The following is a 27,856-nucleotide window of genomic DNA, read 5'->3' on the forward strand; positions in this document are numbered from 1 at the left end:
CTTGGTATTCCAAGGCAGTCTTCTATCCAAGTACTTGCCAGAGTCAACCCTGAGCTTCTCAGATCTGATGACTGAGATCAGGTTTGCCTAGGCTATTCAGGTCACTACTAGTGGGAACCACATGTCTGATTGAAAGTCTTCTTGGTGGAATTAGGCACACAACCTGGATCTGGCTTTGTAACAATGTAGGTAGGCCCATGTGCATCAACAGCAATGAGAGGGGATGGCAAACATTTAAAATGAATTAGAGTTTGATGTCTAGCAGAAATCTAACAACTAAAACTTCTCTAGGTCATTGAACTATCACATTGGAAAGGTACTGCTTCTGTTTCATTTCTCCCTGCCTGGTAGCTGCTAAAAGCACAAGAGCTAGGGTTGCCAACTTTGAGTTGAGATATTCCTGACAACTTAGGAGCAAATAGGGTTGCCAGGTCCAATTCAACGTATATCTGAGGACTTTGGGTGTGGAGACAGGAGCAAGGGTATGACAAGCACAACTGAACTGTGAAGGGAGTTCTGGCCATCACATTTAAAGGGACCACGCTCCTTTTAAATGCCTTCTCTCCATTCGGAATAATGAAGGATGTGGCACCTTCTTTTGTGGCTCATAGAATTGGACCTTCTAGTCCAGTCTTTCTGAAACTTGGGAGAATTTTTAGGAGACACACCAGATGCTATGCTGAAAATCTGGTGCCTCTACCTCAAAAAACACACCATATTGTTACCGGAAGCATGTCACTTGTCCTTGGAATAAATATTGTCACCTTACACATCCATAATATTGATGGAGAGATATCAATTCTGAATATTGCGGACTCTGTATGATTATTTTGTTTATTGAATGGGAAATCATTGTTTAAAAAATTGTAATATTGTATGATATTGTAAGTGAGTGGTATAAATTTATTAGCAAAAGCATACAATTGGTGTAACAATTTCAGAGCAGTTTATGTAATTATTAGTATACTTGTGCACAGTTATCTCCTGTTTCCCACCTGGGGATTGGCAACCCTAGGGGTAAAGCTTAGGTAGGATGGGGTTTGGGGAGGGGATGGACATTAATGGGGTATAATGAGAATTTACCCTCCAAAGCAGCCATTTACTCCAGGGAACTGATCTCAATATTCTGGAGATCAGTTATAATTTGAGAAGATCATCAGACTTCATCTGATGGTTGACAGCCTTACAGGACTGCCAGCCTTCAGGTGTGGCTGGAAAGCTCCAGCTATTGCAGCTGATCCCCAGTACCAGAAATCAGTTCCCCTGGAGAAAATGGCTGCTTGGGAAGGTGGCCTGTATGGCATTGCAGTCCACTGAAGCTCCATCTCCTCAGGCTCCATCCCCAAAATCTCCAGGTATTTCCCAACCTGGAGCTGACAACTATACAGCCCTGTCAGAGAAAAAGCTGGAAACCCTCTTCCAGTTTCTCCTATTTTAGGCTGAAAGACAAGATATAAATATTTTAAATAATTACACCGTGTCTCGCCTCCCCTTTTTTATACTTTCAAGAGTCCTGGCGAGGTGGATCAGATGACACTGACCAAACATCAGCCAGTGAACTTTGTGATCAGATGAGGATTTGAATCCAGGTCTTCCTGATTCAAGCCCATGACTGCTGCATGACTATATTGAATCTTATGAGAATCATATTTATTTAAAATAGCACTGAAAAACCTAAATCCCTTTCCCTTGATGGGTGTGTATATATAAATATATAGAAAATTCTGAGAAAGTGAAGAAAGAAGAGATTTCTGACTGCTTGCAGAACACAGTTCTTACTTAGAGCTGAAATGAATTTGGACAAGATATTTTTTTACCCTTTAACTCATATTTGCTCAGAAAATTATTTGGATTTTGTTGGATTTGGGGTTTGATAATTAGATTTTAAGACTGGGTTTAAACAAAACTGAGAATCAGAATTTGGAACATTTCAGAAGTCAAAGGATTGCATCTGAATTTGCACAAAAACTCAGTTCATTTCAGCTCCTTTCTTGGTACTGCAAGAAAGTCTTACATACCGGGAGTAACAAGAGAGGCTTGTGCAGACAAAGGAATTAAAGGCAGCCACAGGGACAAAGTAATGGTGCAAAGGGCCGTTCACCCAGCGGTCGGGCATTGTATAGGCTCCATACGTGAAAGCACAGCCTATAAACAGACAAACACATGCTGTTAAGGGGAGTGACTCCATAATGGTTCTCCAGTGTGCCTGCCACAGAAGTGCAAAAGGTATGCACTGTTCTTTCCATAAAGGGATTCTGTGCTCTAGTTTACACGATAAACTCGCCACAGGGATCTTCCTGCTTTCTTGTAACATATTTGTTCATTTCAAAAGGCTACCATGTGCATTGGACATCTGACGTGTTAGCTTGCTATCTTAGGCATCCTCCTGATCTTTTTTGGCCTGTGGCAATTAGATCTCTAAATTGGCCATTGGGTTCTGATTTCAAATGGTCTAAAAGAATGAAGATGATCTAGGCTTTTGTGTGTCTATGGATCGCCTTCAAAATAATGGCTTTTGCAACTTCCTTCTAGAAAGGTGCCAAGGACCCATGGTCCCTGGAACCAAGTGATGGTGGCAACACATTCTAACTGAAACGGGTTTTTTAAAACATACCATGGCTTGCAGTGATCAACGCACATAGAAAGTGTGTTCATCAGACATCATGTCACAACCTAGGAAAGTGGCCAGCTATAGCATGTAGACCAAGCTCAGTTTTCAAGAGCTCCCACTGAGTGTTTGATGGGACAGTGAGCTGTAGTCCAAGATGGGTAAAACCTGACCTTCATTCCAGACACTGAGACCACCAGGGTTCATCCATCAGCTGCCATTCATTCATTCATTCATTCACTCATTCACTCATTCACTCATTCACTCATTCACTGATAGATGGGACTAAAGTTGAGGGACCATGGCTCAATGATCGAGCTAGAGTTGCTAGCTCTGGGATGGGAAATTCCTGGAGATTTGGGGGTGAACTGCAGGAAGGGCAGGATTTAGATAGGGGAGGGGCCTCAGCAGGACTCAGTGCCATAGATTCCACCCTCCAAAACTGCCAGTTTCCCCAGGGAAACTGATCTCTGTAGTCTGGAAAATCAGTTGCCATTTTGGGAGATCTCCAGGCCCTATCTAGAGGCTGGCAACCCTAGAGGAGAAAATACTTTGCAATGGAGAACTTGACCTAACACCCTATCCCATGACCAGTCCCTGCCATATTCCATTTTCCCTGGGACCTCTCTGGGAGGTCTGTACTATCAAATGTGTATAGTGAGTTCCATGCTTGAAATTTAATCTCAGCCATGCATAGACTCAGGTTAGACCAAGGCCATGCTGTGCGCAAAGAGTGGGATTATGCCTCCCCCCCACCCCCAATTTCCCAACTTGAAACAGCTTGGGGCCAATGTTCTCTCTAAGCTGTGGAGTCCTGTGAGCAAAAATTCTACCTTGTGAGTTACTGGCATTAAAGTTGTGAGTTACTGCATAAATTAGCTTGCTCTAGGACCATTTTAACTGAGCTGAAGGCCAAAAAATTGTGAGCTAGTTCACATTAACTCAGCTTAGAGGGAACACTGCTTGGGGCTAATTGCCCCATTGAAGTATACCCCATCAGTGCATGTAGACCCCTGGAAAAAGGCAAATAGCAGCCCCTTGGGGACATTTCAGGTTGAGAAAACAAGGTAGAGAGGAAAACCAAAGTCCACTGTCCCCAGCTGCAATCCAAAACAGGTCTGCATATAGTTCCCAGCACAAACTCACAATACACACTTGATTGCAGGGGCCCAGGGAAGACCTTGGGGGAAATATGTTTAGTTATTCCCTGAATTAGCCAGAGAAAGATCTTTCTGTGCCTGATACCCTGGCAAGATGCCGATGGTCAGAGTAGAAACTAATCAAAGTACACAATGTTGGAGCTAGGTGGTCTGATTTGCCTGCCTTTGGATATGGCAGCTTTAGATTGGAGAGGACCCCTAGCTCTATGCCAGGACACCTGATTTGCTTCAAATATGTCACAAGTTCAGTCCTTGGCATCTCCAGTTCAAGAATATAAAGCCTGGCTTAAAAGGTTATCCTTATGAGCCTTTGCCCCACCCCTACGGGTGACTTTGCATGGGTTTAGGGTGTATTTTAAAGTGCTCATCAATCTGTGCAAGTAGCTGCAAATTTTTAGGTAGCACACTGCACAACCCCACAATGGAATCCCATTACATTGGTCTTTCCACCTCCATTTTATCCTCACAACCACTGCCCTTTGATGCATCTTGGGTTGAAATCTATGTAATTTACCCATGGTAGAGCAGGGATTCAAACCTAGGTCTACAGATCCTGGGCTGATACTCCAACCACTACACCATGCTCTGTGTTACTTGATTTTTCTGAATCTGCCGGTAAAAACTAGCCTCAGCATTTCCTGCTTATTCTGCTGGTAAATCAATAGGATCCCCTTACTGGATATGAGCTACTGAACAGCTCAGGTTCAACAAAGCTGATTTTTAAGGTCCAGTTGCAAAATAAAATCTGAGGTTCTCCAGCAGATTGGTTTAAGCAAAACTGTGCTATATATTTGCTTAAAGAAGAACAGGAATTTTGGATAGACTCTTCTCAAGTCTGGCATATTTTATTTAAATGCCCTGGCATAAGAACTGAAATCTTGCAGTGAGCATCACTTGGAACCAATGAGCTCAATTGCCCCTGCTGCCTTCCCTTTATCTTTTATTCCTTTTATTCGCATCATTGCCTTACCTAAACTGTAAAGGCTGAGTGATCCATAGTCCATGAAGTAACAGATGTGTCTGGCATGGGTTGACATGGTGCTGAAAGTGTGGGCACAGCTGGATGCGAATGGATAGAGGCAAACAAGCCACATATAGGCCAGGAATGGCCAGCTGTAGCTATCACGCCAAAAATCCAAACAGTAGGACAGCATCAGGAATCGCCATAAAAAATACCTAGAAGGGGAAGGACATTAAACATACTTATTTCATCCCATTGCATTTCATTGGTGACTCGTTGCTTTCAGAGTAGTCTGTTTTCCTTTTCTAGGGTCACAGAAATGTGGCTAGAAAGGCTGCTTTGCTTTTGTGTTGCTTTGCTTGAACACTCTCAGTGAAGCAACCAATTGGCAAAGGTAGCTAAGAGTGTCACAGAAGACAGAGAATAAAAGTGGAGTGGAGAGATGGAAGTCCATGGCCAGAAACTAGGATTCCCACTCTCCTGGTCCAGGGTCTCAGGCAAGTCTTTCACATCACCTGCTACCTCATTCTTTAAATTGGAGGTGCCAGGGATTGAACCTGGGACCTTCTCCATGTTAAGCAGATGCTCTACCACTGAGCCATGGCTCCTTCATGTGAGACCTGGAGATCTCCTGGTATTAGAATTGATCTACAGACTAAAGAGTTCAATTCCCCTGGAAAAAATGGCTGGTTTGAGGGGTGGACTCTGCAGTATTATACTTCACTGAAGTCCCTTCTTTTCCCAAACCCCACTCTCCCCAGGCTTCACACCCAAGTCTCCAGGAATTTCTCAGTCCAGAGTTGGCAACCCTACCAGAAACTATCATAACACTCAGCAGTTAATGGAGAGGAAGCTGGTCTAAGACACGACCCCTGGAAAATTCAGATGTTGACAAATTTTGAAAGCTGTCTTAACTCAAATCATATAAAAGCATATTTGTGTATATCATACTATTTGTTTATTTACAAGACCACCTGGAAAACCCAAGGGAAAACTTATACCTTAAAATTTCAGACATATCCTACCTAGTTTCTGATATTAGCAAACCAGCTATGAAACTGAAAACTCAGTTTCTCTGCTGCAAAACTGCTGTGAAGGAGCCATAAAGCAGGTTGCTGGGAAACGCAGTAACTAGTAACACACAATAGTGCAGCAACTTGGTAGCTGTTCACAGAAGTGTAATCAGAAGTCCTCCTCACATTGACTTACCAGGTGGGGAGAAAATGTGTCCAAATGTTGATGGTTTCATTGTTCATTTGGAAGGAGCTGAGGATGCAGTCCAAGGCGGAGCTTTTGGGGTGACGGTAGCCCGAGATGATGCCATCTTCCCAGAAGATCTGCAAGACAAGAAGAATTGGTACAGACAGTAAGACCAGGGTATTTCACCCACTCTATGGAAATATATATACTCCAGGCACAAGAGTGGATTTAAGCTAAGGACTGAAACAGTTTTAAAGGTAAAGGTAGTCCTCTGTGCAAGCACCAGTCGGTTTTGACTCTGGGGTGATGTTGCTTTCACGTTTTCATGGCAGATTTTTTACGGGGTGGTTTGCCATTGCCTTCCCCAGTCATCTACACTTTCCCCCCAGCAAGCTGGGTACTCATTTTACCGACCTCGGAAGGATGGAAGGCTGAGTCAACCTGGAGCCGGCTACCTGAACCAACTTCCACCTGGATTTAACTCAGGTTGTGAGCAGAGGGCTCTGACTGCAGTACTGCAGCTTTACCACTCAGCGCCACGGGGCTCTGTTTTAGGGTCCTATAAATGCCATCCTGAGGCTGTAGTTGAATGAAAAGATACTGTAAATGATCCTCAACCTCATCACTGAATCTAGGATGTGTCCAAGTTCGTTCAACTGACATGAGTTCTCATTAAGAATCCCTGGCATTTGTAGTTCCCTAAAGAGCCCTGAGATAGTTCTGAGAACTACAAGTCCCAGTGTTCCTTGTAAGAGAAGCCATGCCAGTTGAACCTTTGGACACCTCCTCCCTTGTTAAGGAACCTTGGGATTTATCATCCACCCACCCAGTAAGAAGTACAAGTCCTGGAGTCCCTTGGATGGAGAAGCTGTATCAGGTGAGCCAGTTTAAGTTTAGACACTACAACTGATGTTCCCTTATGAGCTTCTTAGCATGGAGGGGAGAGCCAGTGTAGTGTAGTGGTTAGGGAGTCAGGCTAGGATCTAGGACAGCCAGGTTCAAATCCCCATTCTGCCACAGAAGCTTGCTGGGTGACCTTGGCCCAGTCATACCCTGTCACAAGAACATAAGAAGGGCCCTGCTGGATCAGACCAATGGTTCATCAAATCAGGCATCCTGTCTTACACAATGGCCGATCAGTTCCAATTGGGGAGAAAGGTGGAATATGAATGAAGGAAATAAATAAATAAGATAACACAAAGAAGGTGGGAAGTGCAACAGGTTCAGTGGGAGAATACAAATTCTGGCTGCAGAAGGTCCCAAATTCAATCCCTGGTTTCTCTGAGAGCCAGTTTGGTGTAGTGGTTAAGTATGCAGACTCTTATCTGGGAGAACCAGGTTTGATTCCCCACTCCTCCACTTACAGCTGCTGGAATGGCCTTGGATCAGCCATAGCTATCGCAGGAGTTGTCCTTGAAAGGGCAGCTTCTGGGAGAGCTCTTTCAGCCCCACCCACCTCACAGAGTATCTATTGTGGGGGGAGAAGATATAGGAGATTGTGAGCTGCTCTGAATCTCTTGATTCAGAGAGTAGGGCGGGGTATAAATCTGCAATCTTCTTCTTCTTCTCTAGTTAGTAATGGTAGCAACCATTGGGAAAGATTTTATTCTGCCTGATATTTGGAAGGCAGGAGCTGCTGCCAGTAAGCGAGCAGTCACTACTGCAAGTACTTCAATTTAATCTCATTTTGGAATTACATATTTATTTCTAAACCTGTGTTTGCACATAACAGGGGTGACAAAGGTGGGAAGGCAGAGTTTATAGAGAAGAACCAGCAAGGAGGAAGAGGAGGTTGGGTTAACCCTTCTTCCTGTTAATTCTCCTCTACACATACCTGCATCCCAAGCCTGTTTTTCTCATAATCTGTCTTTATAAAAGAACTGAGATCTTAGATGGGGGCAGGACTTTTTTTGTAGAAAAAGCCCAGCAGGAACTCATTTGCATATTAGGCCACACACCCCTGACCTCGCCATTGTTTCACACAGGACTTTTTAAAAGAAAAGACCCAGCAGAAACTCATTTGCCACATATTAGGCCATACTCCTTGACACCAAGCCAGCCGCAATTGTGTTGCTGTGTGTCCCTGCTCGAAAAAAGCCCTGGATGAGGGAAACAGGTGGGATGTGGGGAAACCTGGAGGAAAGAGTTAAGAGAATGGGGGAAAGGTTATGCAACTTCTCCTCTTGCTGATTCTTCACACCACTATCATGACCTAGAATTCACATGAGGAAGCAAACAGAAGGTTCCCTGATGTCTTGTAACATGTCATTCATTCCTCTTACTTGCTTTAAAGGTAACGTAAGTACCATCACCAACCTCAAAACAGCCTGGAGTTCTCCTGAGATTCAGACCTGTTCTCCAGAGATCAGTTCACCTCTAGGAAATGATTGCTTCAGAGGGCACAGAGTGTTGGACTGGATGGGCCGTTGGCCTGATCCAACATGGCTTCTCTTATGTAGGGCAGACTATAGGATCACATCACCTTTGAGCTGCTAAGGGGATCTAATCTGCAGATGGCACCTGGTGATCTCCCAGATCTTCAGCTGATTTCCAAAGTGCTTTGGGAGGTGGACTTTTTATGGCATTGAGATCCCTCCCCTTCCCATGATCCATCCTCAAATCTCTGGAAATTTCTCAATCCAGATTTGACAACCCTATGTGATCTCCCTTTCCTACCCAAACTTTGTCTGAATCTCTAGAATTTGCCAAAACTGGTTTGGCAGCCCCCAGCAGTATCCTAATATTTGACTTAGCAGCACAAGCCACTCTGAACTACTCAGACCTCAGAACCTTGTTAGGCACAGAAGGGAAAAGGGGCACATGCAACACTGGTTCCTGCAACCGTTGAGCTGATGCCCACATGGGCGTCAGCCCAACGGTTGCAGGAACCAATGTTGCATGTGCATGAAGTCCTTTGGTTGGCCAAGATATGAATAGTAGGAGTCTGGCTTTGGCCTGGTCAGCAGAGCAGTATTTTCCAGCAGATATACTTCAGGCTTCAGTTTCCAGCTCAAGCCACAGACTTTAGAAATCCCAAGATGGAGAACTCATGTAGATTTTTTCACTGTGACAAGGCTTCTTGGGCCCTTAAGAGCTGTACACTTTGTTAATAATGTGTGTGTGGGGGGGGGGCAGTGTTCCCTTTAGTTAGTGTGAGTTAGCTCAGTTTTTTAGCCTCCAGCTCACACATTTTTCTTTTAGCTCAGGAAAAATGGCCCCAGAGCAAACTACTTTATGCAGTAGTTCACAACTTTAGTAGAATTTTTGCTCACGTAGAATTTTTGCTCACAAGACTCCACAGCTTAGAAGGAGCGGGGGAGGGGTGCTTTACCTTTTAAATGACTACCTGCCACACTGTTCTTCAACACCTCTGCCAGTAAGAAAAAGGGGGGCAGCTTTATGCTGGAAGAGCTGGGTGAGTTATTTACTCACACGAGGTACTTGGTGGATCCTGAAGATCTGAGGCAGTTTTATTGTAAGCATTTCTGGTCACGACAGAGGCGATTTTTTCTTCTTTTCTTTTAATGTCAAAGGCAGCTTGGCTTGTGGGAGGACAAGATTTCGTCACGCTTTTTGAGCTGGCGGTGATCCTTTTCCCGCGGGAAGCACTGTGAAGGTCCAACATTTGGGTCCTGATGTGACACAGGAAGGAGCAGGGTGGAGACCCAGATGCACAAAAATAAAAATAAATCCAGCAAGGCAAACAAAGGAAACATTTAGTCAAATTGGCAGGACTTATTCCAACATTCAAGAGCAGGGCTATGTGATTCGCCAGTGGCTCCTCTACCAGAAACAGCCCTTATTTCTTAACAGAAATATTTAGAATTTAATTCATTCATGGTAATTAACAGATAGTATTGTTTTGAATTCACTCTCTAATGTCCCACAAATAAAAATATGGGTACGGTTATAATATCCCTGCTATCATACCGAGGAGCATGGACTAATGAAGTCTGCTTTTCAACCCATGCTTACATTGAAGCACATAGATAAAGTTTCTACTGTGTTATTTTATTCTTTCAGTGCTAGTTTCTGGTGCTGATGTCAAAGTCAAGATTGGTATTTTGCTAAAGGTGTACTAGAAAAACACAACTGTCCTATTGCAATACAATGCCAACAGTGTTTATTTGCTCATTAGAAATTTATATCACACCTTTCCTTGTGGTTCAAGGTGGCTTACAATATAAATTAAGGCTGCCTCTTCCGCACATTCTCTGAGAGGTGAGAAGTTCCAGAGGCAGTACTAGCAGGCTTGGTTTTTTTAGGATGAGAGTGCCTCCTAAGCAGGTCTAAATGGAAAATGTCCCTAAGATTAGACTATTGGAGACTGAAGGAATTTTTTAAAAAACAAAAAAAAACCCAGTTGCTGTATTCGTGCATATCATATACAAGTAGAGCAAAAATGGAGAAAAAGAAACATCCAGTAGGGCAGTAGATATGTTACACCACATCAGATCCCAGAGAGCAAGAGAGAGAACATTGGATCAGGCCAACAGCCTATTTAGTCCAACACCTTGTGTCACACAGTGGCCAAAACCCAGGTGCCATCAGGATGTCCACCAGCAGGGCCAGAACTCCAAAAGCCCACCCACCGTTGCCCCCCAAGCACCAGGAATACAGAGCATCACTGCCCCAGACATAGAGCTGCATCTATACCTAGTGGCTACTAGCCACTAATAGACCCTCTTGAAGCTGTCTATGTATGTAGAGGAGACAGGAGAGAAAGAGATCATGCATTCCCAAGCAGTGTTCCCTCTAAGCTGAGTTAGCGCGAGCGAGCTCACAGATTTTTAGCCTCCAACTCACAAAATTTTGTCTTAGCTCAGGAAGAATGGCCCCAGAGCACACTTAATTTATGCAGGAGCTCACAACTTCAATGCCAGTAGCTCACCACTTTAATGCCAGTAGCTCACAAAGTAGAATTTTTGCTCACAAGACTCTGCAGCTTAGAGGGAACATTGCTCCCAAGGTACTTCAACCGACTTCAGTGTGCCTTACCTCTAGAGAGGCCATTTTGTCTGCTTTGATAGGCAACATTCCACCTTTATTTATTTATTTACATTAGACTTTTATCCCGCCCTCTCTGCAAGCGAACTCAGGGCAGATTACAACAGTCTTGGGCCCCCCCAGAGTTGCCAACGCTATACTGGAAATTTCCTAAAGATCTGAAGGTGGAATCTGTAGAGGGCAGGAGCCTCAGTGGGATTATAATACCACTCTTCGAAGCAGCCATTTCCTCCAGAGGAACTGATCTGTTGCCTGGAGATCAGTTGTAATTGAAAATAGAGACCACCAGGGTTAACCACCATATGGCAGATGAGAGAGAATTGCCCAAGGCCATCTGGCAAATTAATCACCAAGGTGATATTTAGGCTGGGAACTTCCAGATTCCTACCTCAAGTTGCATCCTTTAAAAGTGCCAAAGTTGCTCATTAGAGAAAATGGCAGCAGCAAGGAACTGTTGAAAGAAAATGGCATCAGTGTGGATGGAACTTTCAAAAATGTGCTCCTTCTCATGCAGACACTGTCTGCTGTATTGGTGCCAACCTCCAAGTGGGGCCTGAAGATCTCCTGAAATTACAGTCAATCTCCAGAAAACGGATCAGTTCACTTTGATAAAATGGCTGCTTTTGAGGTAGAACTCTATGGCATTTATATCCCATGGAATTCCCTCTCCTCCTCAGGTTCTAGCCCCAAATCTCCAGGAATTTCCCAACTTATTGCTGACAACCCTATTTAACATACTTGCATGGCACTCTTCCCACAAAGATCAGAGCAAAGTTGGTACAGGCAGGGCCTTTTTTTTTTTTAAGCAGGAACTCACAGAAACGCAGTTCTAGCTGGCTTGGTGTCAGGGGGTGTGGCCTAATATGCAAATGTGTTCCTGCTGGGCTTTGTCTACAAAAAAGCCCTGTGTGAAACAATGGTGACACCAGGGGGTGTCGCCTAATATGCAAACTAGTTCCTGCTGTGCGTTTTCTACAATAAAAGCCCTAGGTACAGGAAAGGGCATATTGAGGAAAGAGAAAGAATGATTGGAGTGTGATTACAGCACAATGTCATGTGAATATTTCAAAAAGAAAAAGTTCCCCAATTTGGAAGCCAAAGTGAAGAAAAATGTCCAAGCAGGCTCACATGAAGGCCCCACACTAGCTCCTAAATAATGTACCCCAGCGCCTCTGTACAGTATACAAAAAAACAAAACACTAGGTGTCTGCCCTCAGGAGCTTACAATCTAAAATATTATAATTTCTCTGCTATTTATTAGCAATTGTAACTGTGATGACAAAGGCTGTTTCACAGTTCCCTTTCACCCTTCTCCATCTCTTCCTCTTTAACCAGCGTCGTGACCCAAAAAGGACCGAGTCAGAAAGAGAGAGCGCCTCTCCCCCTCTTTGTTCCTTTTACTAGAAATCAAGTTCTCTTTTGTTCTCTCCACACAAGGCCATCATTGACGGCCCACAAGCCCTGGTGCTCACGTGGCAAAGTACTGATGGGTCAAGACAAAAATGAAGGCAGGGCGGCCCTAAAAGATTCATTACTTTCCATCAATTTCAGATAAACAGATTTGGAGAAAAGCCGTCTGTGAACTTGGAGGGGAGGCCAAGAACAAAACCCTGGCAGTGGATCAAAGCGTGGAAGAGATTCGCTCTTCCCCTTTCCACAACCCCCGACTTGTTATTTGTTCTTCTAATTTGGCACAACGCTGCTACTGTCCAGCTCAAAATTACCCAGGCGATTTCTCCGTCTCGCTTCCCTCTCTGCCACCACCCAGAATCTGCCAGCTTGTTGCAAGCCAAACTCAAGGCTGAATTCCTGGGAGAGAGTCATTGTGCTTCTATTGTCCCAGAAGTGTTTTATAAATGCAAAGCTTCACAAGGACTGAAATGACCCCATCAGGTTTGGCTTGTGAGGCACTGAGAGCAAATCCCTTAGCATCAGCGCTGGGAAACTTCTCTTTGGAGACAAGATTGACTTGTGAACCAAGAGACAGTGTGGTGTAGTGGTTAGAGGGTAGGGCTTGAGCCTAGTCTACTTCACAAGATAGTTGTTAGGGTAAAATTGAGGACAGCCTTATATACCAATTATCTGATTTTGTGTGTGTGTAAATTTCATTAGATAAGAACATAAAAACATAAGAACATAAGAGAAGCCATGTTGGATCAGGCCAATGGCTTCTCCATTGTTGGAGTGTTGGATCCAGTCCAACACTCTGTATCATACAGTGGCCAAAAATTTACATATATATATACACACACACACATATATACACACTGTGGCTAATAGCTGCTGATGGACCTCTGCTCCATATTTTTATCTAACCCTCTCTTGAAGCTGGCTATGCTTGTAGCCACCACCACCTCCGGTGGCTGTGAATTCCACATGTTAATCACCCTTTGGGTGAAGAAGTACCTCCTTTTATCCATTCTAACCCGTTCTATCCCAGATCCCAGGTTCTGACCTTGGGCTAAGTTCTAGATCAGGGGTTGCCAAACTTGCTTAATGTAAGAGCCACATAGAATAAATGTCAGATGTCTGAGAACTACAAGACATGAAAGTCAGATGTCTGAGAGCAGGCAGGCAGGAAGGAAGGAAGATGGAGGAGGGAGATCTGACCAACAGGGTGGTGGGACTTCAAGAGCCACACAATATGTGTGAAAGAGCCACATATGGCTCCCAAGCCACAGTTTGGCCACCCCTGTTCTAGATCCTGCCAGGAATTCACAGAATAGCCTTCTTAAACGTCCAGCTCTCAGATTTGCCCCATCCATCCAGAATCTGGAGATAGTACTAATATTTTGCACATGGGAGAACAGAGGCATACTGACATAATACATACACCCCTGTTTCCACAGTGAAGATCGCTGTTTTACCTTCTCCCCACCCAATGTGACACTGCTTTTTGTTGGTGCTTTCACAGGGGACTACTTTTACCTTTAACTTTTTTTACATTAAACTGATCACTCTTTTGCAAAAAAAGAGAACATCAGAACTGTTCTGGTACAGGATCAGCATGGATGGCTACCACTCAAAACACATTTCTGCAGCCACAACTAGCTAGAAAGGGAGTTATAGTGAGGCAGGGTCTGTCCACACCAAATAGCTGCTGGCATCTCTGCGTGTGGTTCATTGATGGAGCATACACTTTGCATGCAGAATGTCCCAAGTTCAATCCCTGGCATCTTCAGCTGACAGGATCAGGCAGGAGATGATGTGACAGACCTCTGCCTGAGCCCTTGGAGAGCTGCTGCCAGTCTGAATAGGCAGTACTGACTTTGTGTGTGCCAGTCACAGACCCTCAGCCTGACCTATCTCGTGGGGTTGTTATGACAATAAAATGGAGGAGACCATCAGCTGGTTAGGTCTTCTTTGGGGGGAAATACAGGGTATAAATGAAGTGACCAGACAAAAGCGATCACTGCAGCTAATTCTCCAGCTGTTGAACGTTCCCTGCAGTCCAGAGCTGAACTCGTCTCCCCAAACTGCTCTTGTGATTATAAGAATACACAGCAAATGGTACATGCTGGTGGGTAGGGTCTCAGATAGCATTCCTTATCCTACCCTTTCCCCCATAGTAAATATTGCTCTCTTCATCGTTGGAAGGGGTGCAGTTTTTCCTCACAGAAAACAGATTGGCAAAGATTCATAGAAGGATATTGGAAATGAAGCCAATTTTATAAGAAATCCAGCATTCTGCAAGGCAGCAAAATCATGTTTAGTGCTTGAGATTTTCCATATTCAGAAGCACTTAAGACACATTAGCCACTTCAGACCGTACATTTCCCTTGCGAGGGAGTGACCAAATTAGCACTCTCTAACCTTCATAACCAGACACAATCCATCCCTCCAAAATAATTTTGCACTTTATACTGTGAGCACATGCCTCTAGCCTAAACCAGAATTACGCTAGACAACACGTTGTGTTGCATATTTGCTCTAATTTCATAACTGAGTCTATGTTTTCACATGCCGCATAGATTATGCTCCCGGCTCCATAGCAAAGCCTGGCCTTCCCCAGGCCTTTCCTGATGGCCCTCAATGGGCCATACTAGAGGTGACAGCATCCATAGGTCCAATTTATTTATTTATTTATTTATCTGGGATTTATATCCCGCCCTTCCCACCGAGTGGCTCAGGGCGGCTTACAACATATATAAAACTAACATAAAAATATAAAATTACACTTTAAAATTAACATTTCATAATATATAATTAAAATCAAACATTTGTTATAACTATACATCATTAAAACAGACAGCGGTCATTCCTTCATAGAATCATAGAGTTGGAAGGTACCCCCCAGGGCCACCTAGTCCAACCCCCTGCACAATGCAGGGAATTCACTGAAAAATTGAAACTCTCTTTTCAGCTTCTGTCATTCTAGTCCCTTATGAGGTGAGAAAAAGATGAATAGACAGTCCAGCACTCTCAACAAAAGCCTGTTGTCTGTCTTCACACCACCTCTTTGCTAGCAGCAGCCATGGATAGCTCCTGGTGGAGGGGGGGTGTGGATTCAAGAGCCTGCTTTGAGCTGGTGGAGGTGGGGTCAGCTCTGAAACTGTGCGTGAGAAATCTCAGTTTAACCTTCCAAGTACAGAGAATTGTATTATAGTCCAGCATAACACTGTGCTTCACAATAAGGATTGCTTTCCTGAGTCAGCTCAAAATCTAGCATAGTCTCCCACATCAGCCTCTCAGGTATGAAAATGATTACCATTCACCCTGTCATTTGTCCCCAGCACCTGACATTCAAAACTATACTGCCAGTGAACAAGAAGCCTGCATTTATCCATCATGGGTTATAGCAGCCAATAGATGTCTTGTACTTCCATTGGTTTGTCAGCTTTCCCTCAGCCCTTATCAAGCATCTAAGTCCATAGCCACAACCATGTCACATAGTAGTGGGTTCTTGAACTGTGTGCATTTTACAGTAGTACTTCTTGTTCTCTTAGCTCTTTACCAAGAAGTCTCAGGCTGGCAAACATGGTTCCTCTCTCTATTTTTTTTCCTGTGAGGGAACCTGGGCCTAGAGGCCGTGAATAGTTCAAGATTCTTTGGTCTCAAATTCCCTGTTCTGAGATATTGCCAATCAATTTTGTTGGGTGTAGTTATTATGAAACAGGCATAAATATTTCTCTATATGACTCCTAACTTTAGAAACCTCTCTCATGTCCTCCCCCATTTGAAGAATTTCATTTTTTCCTAAATTTAAGAGTCCCAAGTGTTTCAGCCTTTTCCCCCCTCAAGAAGATATTCCAAGCCCTTGGCCATTTCAGTTGCTCTTTTCTGCACTTTCCCACATCTCTGTGGTGTGCTTTCTGAAACAAGGCAAGCAGAACTGTATACAGTATTTAAAATAAAAACCTGGTCAAATCATACTAAGCTCCAAACACTTCCAAGATTTCAGAACTTGAATTTAGCATTGGAGAAGGGGATAACTGAGACCTGTCATTAATGAACTGATTCAACTAAAGGTTGAGGAGCTACAGGAGAGAAAATAATGTAGGGGTGATTAATTTATTTACTGTGCTAGGTACAATCCCACAGTTTGAAGGCTACTTATGCAACAGGTTTTTAAGACGTTCACTTATCCTAAAATTTAAGCCTATTATAGAGCTAGATAAACTGAGGCCATCTGGCAAGCAAGGAATGCAACATGCCGGTGGCAGATAGAAAAAGAACATCAGCTGTTGTTGTGTTTCTTCCCCTCAGCTCTGACCGCTAAAGTTCCAGCTTCCAAAGGGATTTTGCTGGATCAGAGCAACATCCATTTGGGTCCAGGTCAGGACACCCCTTATTTCTCAAACAGCAAGATCAAGATCTATGTACACAACTAAAGCCGCCCTCCTTTTATCGGCAAGCTTGTAAGTTGGTTTTGAAAAAAGAATATTACAATTAAAAAAAAAAAAACTATCGAAACAGCTGACAAGCACAGGAAGGAAAAGAAAGCCACCACCCAAGAGAAGGAAAAACAGACCAGAAAAACAAAGCAGCTTGTGTTCAGAGTCATTACCTGTTGCTGAGAGAAGATGGGAGGCGGAGAGGGTGGGCTGCAGCCCCCCAAAGAAATTGCTACCACTTCACCATGTCTGGACAGATCACAAAGTGCTGCTCAGGCTGTAAGGAAGTCTCCAAGTTAGTTCAGTGTTTGTCTTCCCCCCTTTAATTCCCCCCCCTCTAAGCTACATTCCTTGGCAATGGTGGTGGAGAGGCGCCAAGACACCCTCCTCTGTTGGCTGGAGTTTATTGGCGGAAGGGGAAGAAGCGGGCCTCTTTCGATGCTGAAGCCACGATCAGGAGCCAGGAACGCAATAAAGAAGACTCTTTTATGCTCAGAATAACTCATTATTCCCCCCCCCCCAACCCAAAGACAAAAACTCAACATGGCTTTTTAAACAGAAAATCTGCAGTATTGGGGTGGGGGGGAGAAAAACTGTCACTAGGTTCTTGGAACTTGTGAGGACAGCACAGTTCAGAAGGGTGCAGGTTTCAAGCTAATGTATGCCTTTTTTAAATTCACTTTTTTTTAAATCTTCTAATGTAAATGTAAAAAAGTAAAATGTTGACAGAAGTTATATCCTATTAAGTATGAACCTCGGATTCAACATTCCAATCTCCTTTCCCTGTGACACCTTCTCTTCCTTAGTAAGGGAGAGCCAGTAGGGTTGCCAACCTCCAGGTGGGGCCTGGATATCTCCCAGAATTACATCTGGTCTTCAATTCCCCTGCAGCTTTGAACTTAAGACTCTATGCTGTTATACCATGCTGAGCGCCTTCCTCTTCTCAAACTCTGTCTTCCTTAGGATCCCGTTTCCCAACCCAGAGCCAGTACAGTGGTTGGAGTGATTGGTACTGGGAAGACACAGGTTCAAGATCTCCCCTCCACTATGAAGGAGCTGGGATGACCTTGGGTGTTCTGTGACACTGTCTGTCACCTGTTTTTTTTGTGAGGATAAAATGGGGAGATCTCAAAAACATGCAAGTAATTTGAAGTGTCTAGGATGGCTCTGGGACTTCAAAAAGTTGTTTGCCAAGAAACTGCTTCCTACAAGAGGGAAATTTCAAATGCAGTTTTGGTCTGGGGCCATGGATTGTACTGTCCACGTGTATTTATTTAGTCTATGCTGCCTCTTCAGAAAAAGAAGAGTAGTTCTTTATCCCACATGTTTCTCTACCCCGAGGAGTCTCAAAGTGGCTTACAATTACTTTCCCTTCGTTTCCTCACAACAGGCACCCTGTGAGGTCAGTGGGGCTGAAAGAGTTCTGAGAGAACTATGACTGGTCCAAGGCCACTCAGCAGTCTTCATGTGGAAGAGGAGCAGGGAGCCCAACCCTGGTTCCCCAGATGAGAATCTATGGCTCTTAACCATTACACCACGCTGCTAAGGGTGGGTTACAATTAATGACATGACATACTGCTGTTACCTGCCCTGAGCCCACTCGCAGGGAGGGCAAGAGAGAAGTTCAAAATAAATAGCTAAATAAATAAATACTAAGTGCTCCCCAAAAAAGATGGGAATGACAAGCCACTTCACTTTTTAAAAAATGTTAACAGTTAAGGGTTCTTCCAAAATGCTGTTCATTGAGAAAGTAGGGCAGGTACCTAGAGGGGAAACTGAGGCAGACAAGAAATCTAGAACACAGCTCCAGTTCAGAATCCACCACAAGCTCCCTCCAAAAGACGGGAGTGGAAGGGGATTTTTGGTACTCTTTGGATGTATGGAAGCTAGGCTATGATTCTAAGCCAGGGATGTCAAACATGGGGCCCAGGGGCCGAATCAGGCCCCCAGAGGGCTCCTATCAGGCCTCCGAGCAGCTGGCTGTCATCTGCTTCCTTCTCCCTCTCTCTTGCTTTCTTCTACATCACAGCTGGCCTTGCCAGGCTTGCACAGGAGCTACAGAGCAAAGCCTTTATTGGCTGAGGCTCCACCCTTGCCAGGCTCTCAATTGCACAGCGGAGCTACTGTGTCAAGCTTTTCTTCCTTCTGTTGGCTGAGGCTTCTCCACATCCTGGTCCCCTGGGGAAGGAAGGAAAGCGCCAAGAAAGCACTTTTAAGACCAACAAGTGCTAATGTTTTAAGTTTTTAAAACCTTTGTGTTTGTCTGTGTGCTTTATAAAGTATATATCTCTGCTACCTGGCTTTGCATTTTATGACACACATGGCCCAGCCCAACAAGGTCTCATTTATGTTGTGAGGGTCATAACAAATGAGTTTGACGTCCTGTTCTAAGCATGTTTTTGAGGGTGCAAGACCTACTGAATTCAAGAGGCACTGTGTGTTAACATACAGTACTTGGAATAGTTTGCTTTCATGTGATTGAGGGGCATTTCCAGGCTGTTTCATCACAAGATTTCCTCTCAAAGGCATACCTCGGCTCAAGCTCAGAGCTGTTGCAAAGAAGCCTCCAAACCTCCATCCCCACCCTCTTTATGATTGCAACCAATTGAAACTTAATATAATCTGAACTGTGCAAAAAGAAATCACCTTTTCTAGATAGTTTTACCATTACGTATACAAGTTTACTCTGCATAGTTTACAACGTAATTTTCTAGACATAAATTACCACTTGAGAACCAGTGTTGTGTGGTGATTTGTGTCAGATAAGAATCCAGGAGACCTAAGTTTGAATCCCCACTTTACCAAGGAAGCTTGCTGAGTGAACTTGGGCTAGTCATATACTCCCTGCTTGACCTACTTCACAAGGTGGTTGCTAAAAATGGGAAAATGATGCCAGCCACTTTGGTCTTTATTGTACTGCAGACGAATCTCTCTGCTCACGACCTGCGTTTGATCCTGGTGGAAGCTGGGTTCAGGTAGCCGGCTCAAGGTTGATTCAGCCTTCCATCCTTCCGAGGTCAGTAAAATGAGTACCCAGCTTGCTGGGGGGAAAGTGTAGATGACTGGGGAAGGCAATGGCAAACCACTCCGTAAAAAGTCTGCTGTGAAAATATCGTGATGCGATGTCACCCCAGAGTCAGAAACCACTGGTGCTCGCACAGGGGACCACTTTTACCTTTTTAGACAAATCCATGGACAACAGTTTCATCAATGGCCATAGCTAAATGCAACTCATTTGTACACTAGTTGCTGGGAGGAAAAAATTGGGTTGTAGCGAACTTCCACTCAATGGCAATCAACCTTTTAATCCCAGAGCCAGGAGGTAACATTGGGATAAGGTCTTGGCTTCTGTAACCCATGGTTGACCCTCCAGTCCAGAGAAACTGGTTGGCCACTTTGTGAAACAGGATGCTAGACTAGATGGACCATTGGTCCGATCCAGCAGGGTTCTTATGTTCTTATGAGAGACACTGGCTCTTGTATCCCTGCTTGTAGACTTTCTCCAGTAGCATCTAGATGACCATTGTGAGAAACAGGAGGCTGGGAGGGACTCTGGTTCAGCAGTAGAGTATTTGCTTGGCATGCAGAAGGTCCCACGTTCAATCACTAGCATGTCCAGTTAAAAAAAAGGCCTCTGCTTGAAACCTTGGGAGACTTGCTGCCAGCATGTGTAAATGATACTTTGGTGGGTTGAAAGCCTGATTCAATATAAGGCAGCTTCATGAGTATGTGTTCATGTGGACTAGATTGTCACCTCTATGTCACTGAACAGTGCAGGAAGATCTCTTTGGTTGTTCAGACATTTTCACAACTGAATGAATTCAGTAAGAGACAGATTAAGAAGAGGTCTGAGTTGAAAGGGCCTGCTTTTTGTAAATATTTTTGGCAGTGTTGAAAGTCAACAGTGCTGGGCCTTGCCTGCAGCTTTTAGCGTTGAGGCTACTGGCCAAATGCTTCAAACTGGCACTACTGACTTTGAGCAGCTTTTCAGCCGCCCCTCCATTATTTCAGACAAAACCAGACATCCACAGTCATGTATAAAGCAGCACTGCCCCAGTTTCATCTGAAGGTAGGTGATATTGCCATCTCACAGTGGTGAGTGACCATTCCAGCTGCGCCAGTGAAACTGACCAACTCACCCACAGCAGTGGTGCTGTAAGGAGCCAAGGCCAGGGTGGCAAATGATACAGCCTGTTCATGAGTATGTCTCTTTCTCTCTCTCTCTAAAAAGAGGGGAGGAGACCAACAAGCCAGACTTACCAAGCAACTGAAGTCAACATCCATGGCCTCTCCCCGGGATCACTGCCAACCAAAGGCAGTGATAAATCCCCAGACCAAAGACCTACACAGAGTTCCCCCACCCAAAGCAAAAACAAAACAAAACATCACCACAAAGACCAAGAATAAAGATTTACAAACATCTTGCGTTTTTATTAAGCCAGTTGATGCATTCCAACCAATCACAGTCAAGGTGTGTTATGAAATCAGGGGCCAGAGTACATTGCTTCCTCCTCCTGCCACCCCCACTCATGAAAGAGCTTCACGTACGTTCATGTACGGCAGTTAGTTTAGCAACGGTGCCTGGGGCCATGAACTCATTGCGCATCAAGTGGCTGCTTGTAAGCACATGCGCGCGCGCACCTCCCACAGAGCATGTTGCCCTTTTGAAATCCCCTCCGTGTTCATCATTTACTGTGAAGACCAAGTATTTGGAAGCAGAGTTGTGACTGGCAGCCAGTTCCCTTTCCTGTGGGGAAACCTGGACTTCCCTCTCACATGCTAACAATGAACACATCAGCACCTCATGTTTCCAACAGTGGGATGGATCCCAGAGTCCTGTTTGGCTAATGGTAGTCTTCTCCCCAGTGGCAAGGAGCTGTCCTCTGACTCGAGAGGCTTTCTTGTTAAGGGAAAGGTCCTTGCACCAGGGAAAAGCATCAGGTAGTGGAACAGAGCCAGGCGATCCCACCCACTGTTTTCACAGATAGCCAGTCTTTTTCATGCAAAAGCACACAACACTCATCCTGCCTCCCAGGCACTAGATTTAGATCTTAAGACTTCCAAACAACACCATGGCAACAAATCACCAATGTGACAAGGGTTAAGGTCTGGGTAAATTTAATAATCTCAAAATGAAGACAAATGACCTGGCAGGCAGCACACCACCACCACCACCACCACCCCGCAACAACCAAAAGCCCACTACCCCAAAGCATTGAAGGTGGACAATTCAAACCCCTTTTTCTTTTTTAAACATTGGTTTCTTCTCTTCCTGCTTAGTTAGCTGGAGTTATCTAACTCTCAATAGGAAGAGCTTGGTAGCCCTATAGGAAGTGGCTGGTTACAGAGATGTTTTCCAAAAGGGTAGATCCAGATGTTTTCCTTCAGTGTGCTTTTCAGAACCTGGTGCTTGCCAAGTGCTGACATCAAGGGGAGCCAGCCTGTCTAAAAGGGGCTTCTCACATACTTTATGGCTTCCATAGCTAATGCTTCTTGGGATAAATTAGATGTTAATCATTTGTCAGACAAGCATCAACTGTGGACTTCGGTCAGCATTAAAACCTGCTGAACAAATCCCTACTGATTTTTTTTTTTTGGGGGGGGGGCTGCTAAAAAAAAGACAACAGCAGGGTACCCAGAAAGGACTTTTCAGCTGAAACCAAAAAGGCTGTTTGCTTCCTGGCTCCATTGTACAGCAGTCTAAGGGAATAACAGCAGAGATGGCAATTCCCTTACTTATAACCTACTTCCCTTCCTAGTTCTAGGAAAAAAAGACTGCTCCCCTGCCAGCATCTGTTGCTGAACTTTTTGAGATAGACCTGAGCTGGGTTTCTGAAATCTGAAGGCCAAAATTACTTGCTGGTGGAAACTGGTCTCGGTTCAGATGCGGCACTGATGGTGCTGGAGAAGCTCCCGCCAGTTGAGAATTTGGCAGAACGGTAGCAGAGGTCAGACATCGCATGACTCCTAAACCTGTCACTCAGCAGCCGTAAGTGCTCCCCAGCAAGCCTTTAGAATTCAAAATGCTGCTTTAGGATCATCAACCTGACAGAGTTATGCTCTGGGTAAACTTGAATTGTTTAAAAAATGGAGACAAGTTTCAAAGTAATTAAGGAGCATACATCTGAAACAACCTGCAAGGGCTGTGATTTTTTTTTTAAGTGTATGGCCCAACAACCCCCTCTCGAGGAGACACGTGGGCTGCCCCCCACCACACCCTTGGGAAGACTTTCCGATCAGAACGGTGAAGAGCAGCAGTTAAAGAGCCTCCTCACAAACTCACATGCTTAATGAGCAAGCTCTTGCCAAGTCTGTATTTCTAGAAAGCCCCACCCACTCCCAATTAAGCCAGGACCAGCTCAGGCCCTCCTGGAATGCGCATACCAGGGGCTCTGCCCAACTGTCAATGAAGGCCTTTTTGCCTACCGTCACTTTAAGAGAATCATGGCTTTAGATTGTTAGGAATTCACCTCAAGGCAGCTCACTGCAGACAAAGCCTTCATAGAACCCACTTCGCACATTCACTTCTTCTTAAAAGTATGTTTATTATGGCAATATTTTTAATTTAAAAAAAAAAGAAAAAAAATCAGTAAACTCTGCAAATATATGCACCAGACCTGACCTACCAAGCCAGCCGGCAACAAACTGGGGCCTCCGGGGTGTTTTTGCCGACCCAAAGCTGGCAGTCAAACAGAAGAGCCTTACCCTGTTCCTCATGGCTAGAGGGCTACACATGGCTTGCTAGTACACAAGCTGTGCAAGCCTTTTTTTTAAAAAAAAAATTCCCTTTCTCTGTTACCTCATGCACACGCACATACACACACATTTCCCCTGTCTTCAGCTGAACTCAGTTTTCAAGAAGTCTCTTTTGATGAGTTCGGGCTTCTGTAGCCTGTGCTCTCTAGATATGCTGATGGGCATTTCTCCTTCTCTTGCTATGTGGAGGACACATACTCCTACCCTCACCTCAGTCGGCTTCTCCCCTCCCACCCCCTTAAGCCAAGCCAGGAATAAATACTTTCAATGTGGAAAGAGGACTAGTGACACAGCTGTGAAAATCCCAGGTTGGAGCCTACAGATTCGCCTTGCTATCTGTAGCACCTTCCCCTGGGCACCAGGATACTTCCCTGCCTACGTCAGGGGAAAGGCGCACTGACCGGATTCCACAGGGCCCAACTCTTTGTGCTTTCAGCAAAGTCTTGCCAAGAGAACAGAAGCAGCGGAGTTTCTGCTCTCCATGTCTCTTTGTCAGATGTGGACAGAGGGTTCAACACCGCACAGGGAGACAGAGGATTTAATGCCTACTTGTCGGCAAAAGCACAGGGAAACAAGCCTATTAGGAAGAGCAGCAGAAACAGAAGGCCAAAGGCCATATGAACTATGAAAAAGCTTTGCTGTTGTCCAAGACGGTGCCACTGGATGGCACATGGTGCCAACAAAGGCCCAGGATCTACCTGGTTCTCTCCCCAGAATGAATGAAAGTGGGGCAAGTGGAAGCGGAGAGAAAATGCATTTTAAAAAAAAACAGGCAAGTAGTACACCTGGGTTTGCACTAGGCAATTTGGCCTTCTTTAACCGGCTTGGAAAGGGAATTGGAATGGATGGAAACTGGGGTCATCACTGTTCTCTTAGCATCTTCTTCCTATTGTAGAAAAGCTGGAGGGGCAAAGGGCACAAGGAACTTCGCTTAATGGGTAGGACAAGTGATACCTGGCCCCCAGATGCCTGAGAACTTGGCTTCCTTAAGGGATGCTTTGCCGTTGCAGTATCACCCCTTTCTGAGGCAAGCTTCCCCGGAAATACTGACACTAGCAAAAAGTCTGTACTGTGAGAGGAAGGATACTTGGAGACACTTTTATTTCCTCTGCAGACCAATGAACGTGGAGAATCCCACTCTGGAGCCCTGACTGCAGGGCAATGCTCATCCTGTTGGGATCCTTCTCTCCCTTCAGGAGACAGGCACAGGTGGGAAGACCCAAGAGGCTCTCAGGCAGCAAGAGTTCCGCCTGATCAGGGTTTCTCCCGACCAACCTTATTTGACAGATTACCTTCTTTCCTCCCCAAGTGGCTTAGCATCACTCGTGTCTTTCACAGGAAGCCACCTGAGAGAGGTTTCTTGGGGGTCAAATCTGCCTCTGTGTATTTCCAAAAAACCTGAAACCAAATCCAGCCACTTTTCTAGTCACTGCTCCCAGCCAAAAGGGGAATAGAAGGGTGGTGGTGGGTTAGCACCATGCTTACATTTTCATTTAACCCCAGGTTTAGGAGAGGGGTAAAAAGGAGATGTCTGCACTCCCTGTCCAAGCAGCCCAAGCCGGATCTACGTCACCACTCACAAAAACATGTCAACAATTTACAATAAAAGCAAAAAGGGGGGAAAAGAAAAAAAAACCCACAAGATTTTGGACAGAGAGGCAAGGCGCGGAAAAAGGAGGCAAACAGAGAAGTCACTTTTTTCTTTTTACACCAAACTCTTCTCCCTCTCTCAGCCCCAGTAAGGAAAAAGGAAATAAATAAGTTTTCTTCCTAAAACTCCCCATATAAAGAGCCTTTTATCGTTGTTTTTGCTTATCATGGTTTCCTTGTTGCTTTTAAATCTTTCAAACATTTGAAAGTCCAGAACCCTTTCTAAAGGGGGAAGAAAAACCAAGGCAGCAGGCATTTCTTTTTTTAAAAGCAGGGAGGATGGGAAAAACGATAATGTGTCCACTTCCCCCATCACCAGTCCCCTCCCCCCCAAGCCATTTGCAAATCCTGGTCCCCTGTCTCAGGATCACTGGCTCTTTCAGCCTCCTGTTTCCACAGCATGGATGCGACATCAAGTATCATGAAATTCTCTTTCTTTCTTGTTTAAGCGCAGGCAAAACAAAAAAAACCAAAAAAGCGGCCTGCGGATTTCCAAAGATGAGAAATCGAGCAGGCTTAGTGGAGATGAACGGATCCCCTCCCACTCGCCAACCTCGCCTGTCTCCATCAGCTGGGAGAAAGGAGACCATCTCTCCTCCATCCGGCCGAGATACGTCTCTCTTCTCAGAGCGGCTGCACTGTTCGTCACGAATGCCACCTGTTCTGTGAGAGGGGGAGGTGATGGCGGGGTGCGCACGTGCGCCTGTGGGTTCCGTGTGCACGCCCGACTTGCTCGTTTTCATGGGTTGTTGCTGCTGCTGCGGCTTCGTGTCCAAAGAGCGCCTGTTGTTTTGACTTCTTGCGTTCCAACGCTGCGCGTCCCGAGACGAGGAGACAAAGCTTCAACCAACCCAGCGGCTCCTGTGTTCCTCAACCCATTTCCTTCCACTGCTTGAAGAACTCCAGAACATTTTTCACCTCGACGCTGGCATTGGCTGCTGCCTGGATCGCAGACTGGAAAGTGAAGGACAAGGCAATTGGAACCCCAAGAAAAGAAGCAGAGTTGCCCTCTGACACCACTCTGATTCCCAGTGCTAACCTAAGGGCAGGCTAAAGGTCTTCCAACAGGAGCCAACTGGTTCCTCCCTAGAAATCTTGCAAGAAAGGCAAGAAGGTAACATCATCCTCTTATATGCTATTGCCCCTGCCCAAATCAGGTGGTAGGTAAAAATACGAGATTTCACTTTTAATGTGCCAGAAGCAGGCTTCCCTTCCATGTTCCCATTTCCACAGGCCACCTACAAAACTCATTGCCACAGGATGAGAGTAACTTTTACCTTCGAAAAGTATCACCTACTCATTAAGTAGACAGCTAAGTGTGTGCTTAAAATGAGAATATCCCATTTGTTGACCACCAATTCAATTTTCCTGCTTGTGAAACGACACTGAACTTCTACTTTGATTCCTAATTTGGTTGGGATTTTCAGTCTCCTCAAGCTAGTAGTCAGCCCGGGAGGGTGGGAGACCCAGGCTTAAGTTCCCACCCCGCTTTCTGGATGACCTTGGGCCAGTCAGGCTAACTCTCTCCCAGCCTAGCTTATCTTACAGGGTTGTTGTGGGAATAAAAGGGAAGAAAGACAAACAACAGCATAAGCTGCTCTGGGTTCCCCATCAGGGAGAAAAGCATGGCATAATTATCTACATCAATAAAATAGGGAAGGGTCCAACTAATTCAAGCTTTTCTTCAAAATTTATCTGCTCTACTGCCAGCCTAGACTACCTTTTGAACCTTTAGCTCTTAGCCAACTACCTGAACAGCTTTAAAACCCAACAGGGCCCCACAATGCATTATCTGGGGTTTATTTTTGCTCAACAAAACCCCACATTCCCCCCCCCTTGCTTTTCAACCAACAGGCAACCTGAATTTCAGCCATTTTGTTTGCTTGCACGCTGCAGCTTTCCACACTGAAAAATGCCACAGCAGCTTTCATAGTCTCTGAAGGGGCTGCCCCAAAAGACAATGCTGAAATCTAAGAGTTGCTTATACAAGTAGACTGCCTTTGCCACATGCTCCATCAGCACCTGAAAGGCAAGTCAGTGAGGCATCGCAAAGGAAGCAGAGAAGCCAAAAGAAGTTCAAGGTAACCAAACTGTGTCGAAAGAAGGGAAAATGAACAAAGAAACACTACTTTGTCAAAATTTGTTGCTATTTTATACCCCACTTTTCTCCTTCATCAGAGTTTGGCTACTTTGAACCCCTATTTGGCTTCTCTGCTTCCTAAAGTAGTAACAGCTTAAAAGCAAAACAATGGGCTAAAAGGCAGATGAGCCAAATAAAAGTTCTGTAAGGCAGTCCCCAGAACACAGAGCACCTCAACAGATGTGCTGTTGTTTTACTTTACTGTGAACATTCAAATCTTGCTATCATTTCTAGGATTTTTTAAAGAAGAAGAAGAAGATATTGGATTTCTATCCCGCCCTCCACTCCGAAGAGTCTCAGAGCGGCTCACAATCTCCTTTACCTTCCTCCCCCACAACAGACACCCTGTGAGGTGGGTAGGGCTGAGAGGGCTCTCACAGTAGCTGCCCTTTCAAGGACAACCTCTGCCAGAGCTATGGCTGACCCAAGGCCATCTCAGCAGGTGCAAGTGGAGGAGTGGGGAATCAAACCCGGTTCTCCCAGATAAGAGTCCGCACACTTAACCACTACACCAGACTGGCTAACAGTTCCTACGGGTCC

At 44.9% G+C, this 27,856-nt stretch overlaps 2 protein-coding genes across 3 annotated transcripts in view; both read right to left on the bottom strand.

Moving 5' to 3' along the window:
* PAQR6 (progestin and adipoQ receptor family member 6) overlaps window positions 1–17,266 on the bottom strand; it is a 38,729-nt gene extending 21,463 nt beyond the window's left edge. For both annotated transcript variants that reach the window (XM_060252954.1, XM_060252945.1), the window contains exons 1-5: window positions 16,944–17,266; window positions 9,362–9,561; window positions 5,939–6,066; window positions 4,739–4,944; window positions 2,019–2,145 (exon numbers count right to left, since the gene is read on the bottom strand). In XM_060252954.1, the coding sequence (XP_060108937.1) occupies window positions 2,019–2,145; window positions 4,739–4,944; window positions 5,939–6,066; window positions 9,362–9,412 (512 nt within the window). In that variant the 5' untranslated portion in view covers window positions 9,413–9,561; window positions 16,944–17,266. The remainder of the gene's footprint in view (window positions 1–2,018; window positions 2,146–4,738; window positions 4,945–5,938; window positions 6,067–9,361; window positions 9,562–16,943) is intronic.
* Window positions 17,267–21,174: 3,908 nt separating this feature from the next.
* The window catches only part of SMG5 (SMG5 nonsense mediated mRNA decay factor), a 49,341-nt gene continuing 42,659 nt past the window's right edge, over window positions 21,175–27,856 (bottom strand). The window contains exon 22 of the mRNA XM_060253288.1: window positions 21,175–26,130. Within this exon, the coding sequence (XP_060109271.1) occupies window positions 26,047–26,130 (84 nt within the window). The 3' untranslated portion in view covers window positions 21,175–26,046. The remainder of the gene's footprint in view (window positions 26,131–27,856) is intronic.

This window comes from Heteronotia binoei, chromosome 1 (genome assembly GCF_032191835.1).
Source record: "Heteronotia binoei isolate CCM8104 ecotype False Entrance Well chromosome 1, APGP_CSIRO_Hbin_v1, whole genome shotgun sequence".
NCBI classification, from domain to species: domain Eukaryota; kingdom Metazoa; phylum Chordata; class Lepidosauria; order Squamata; family Gekkonidae; genus Heteronotia; species Heteronotia binoei.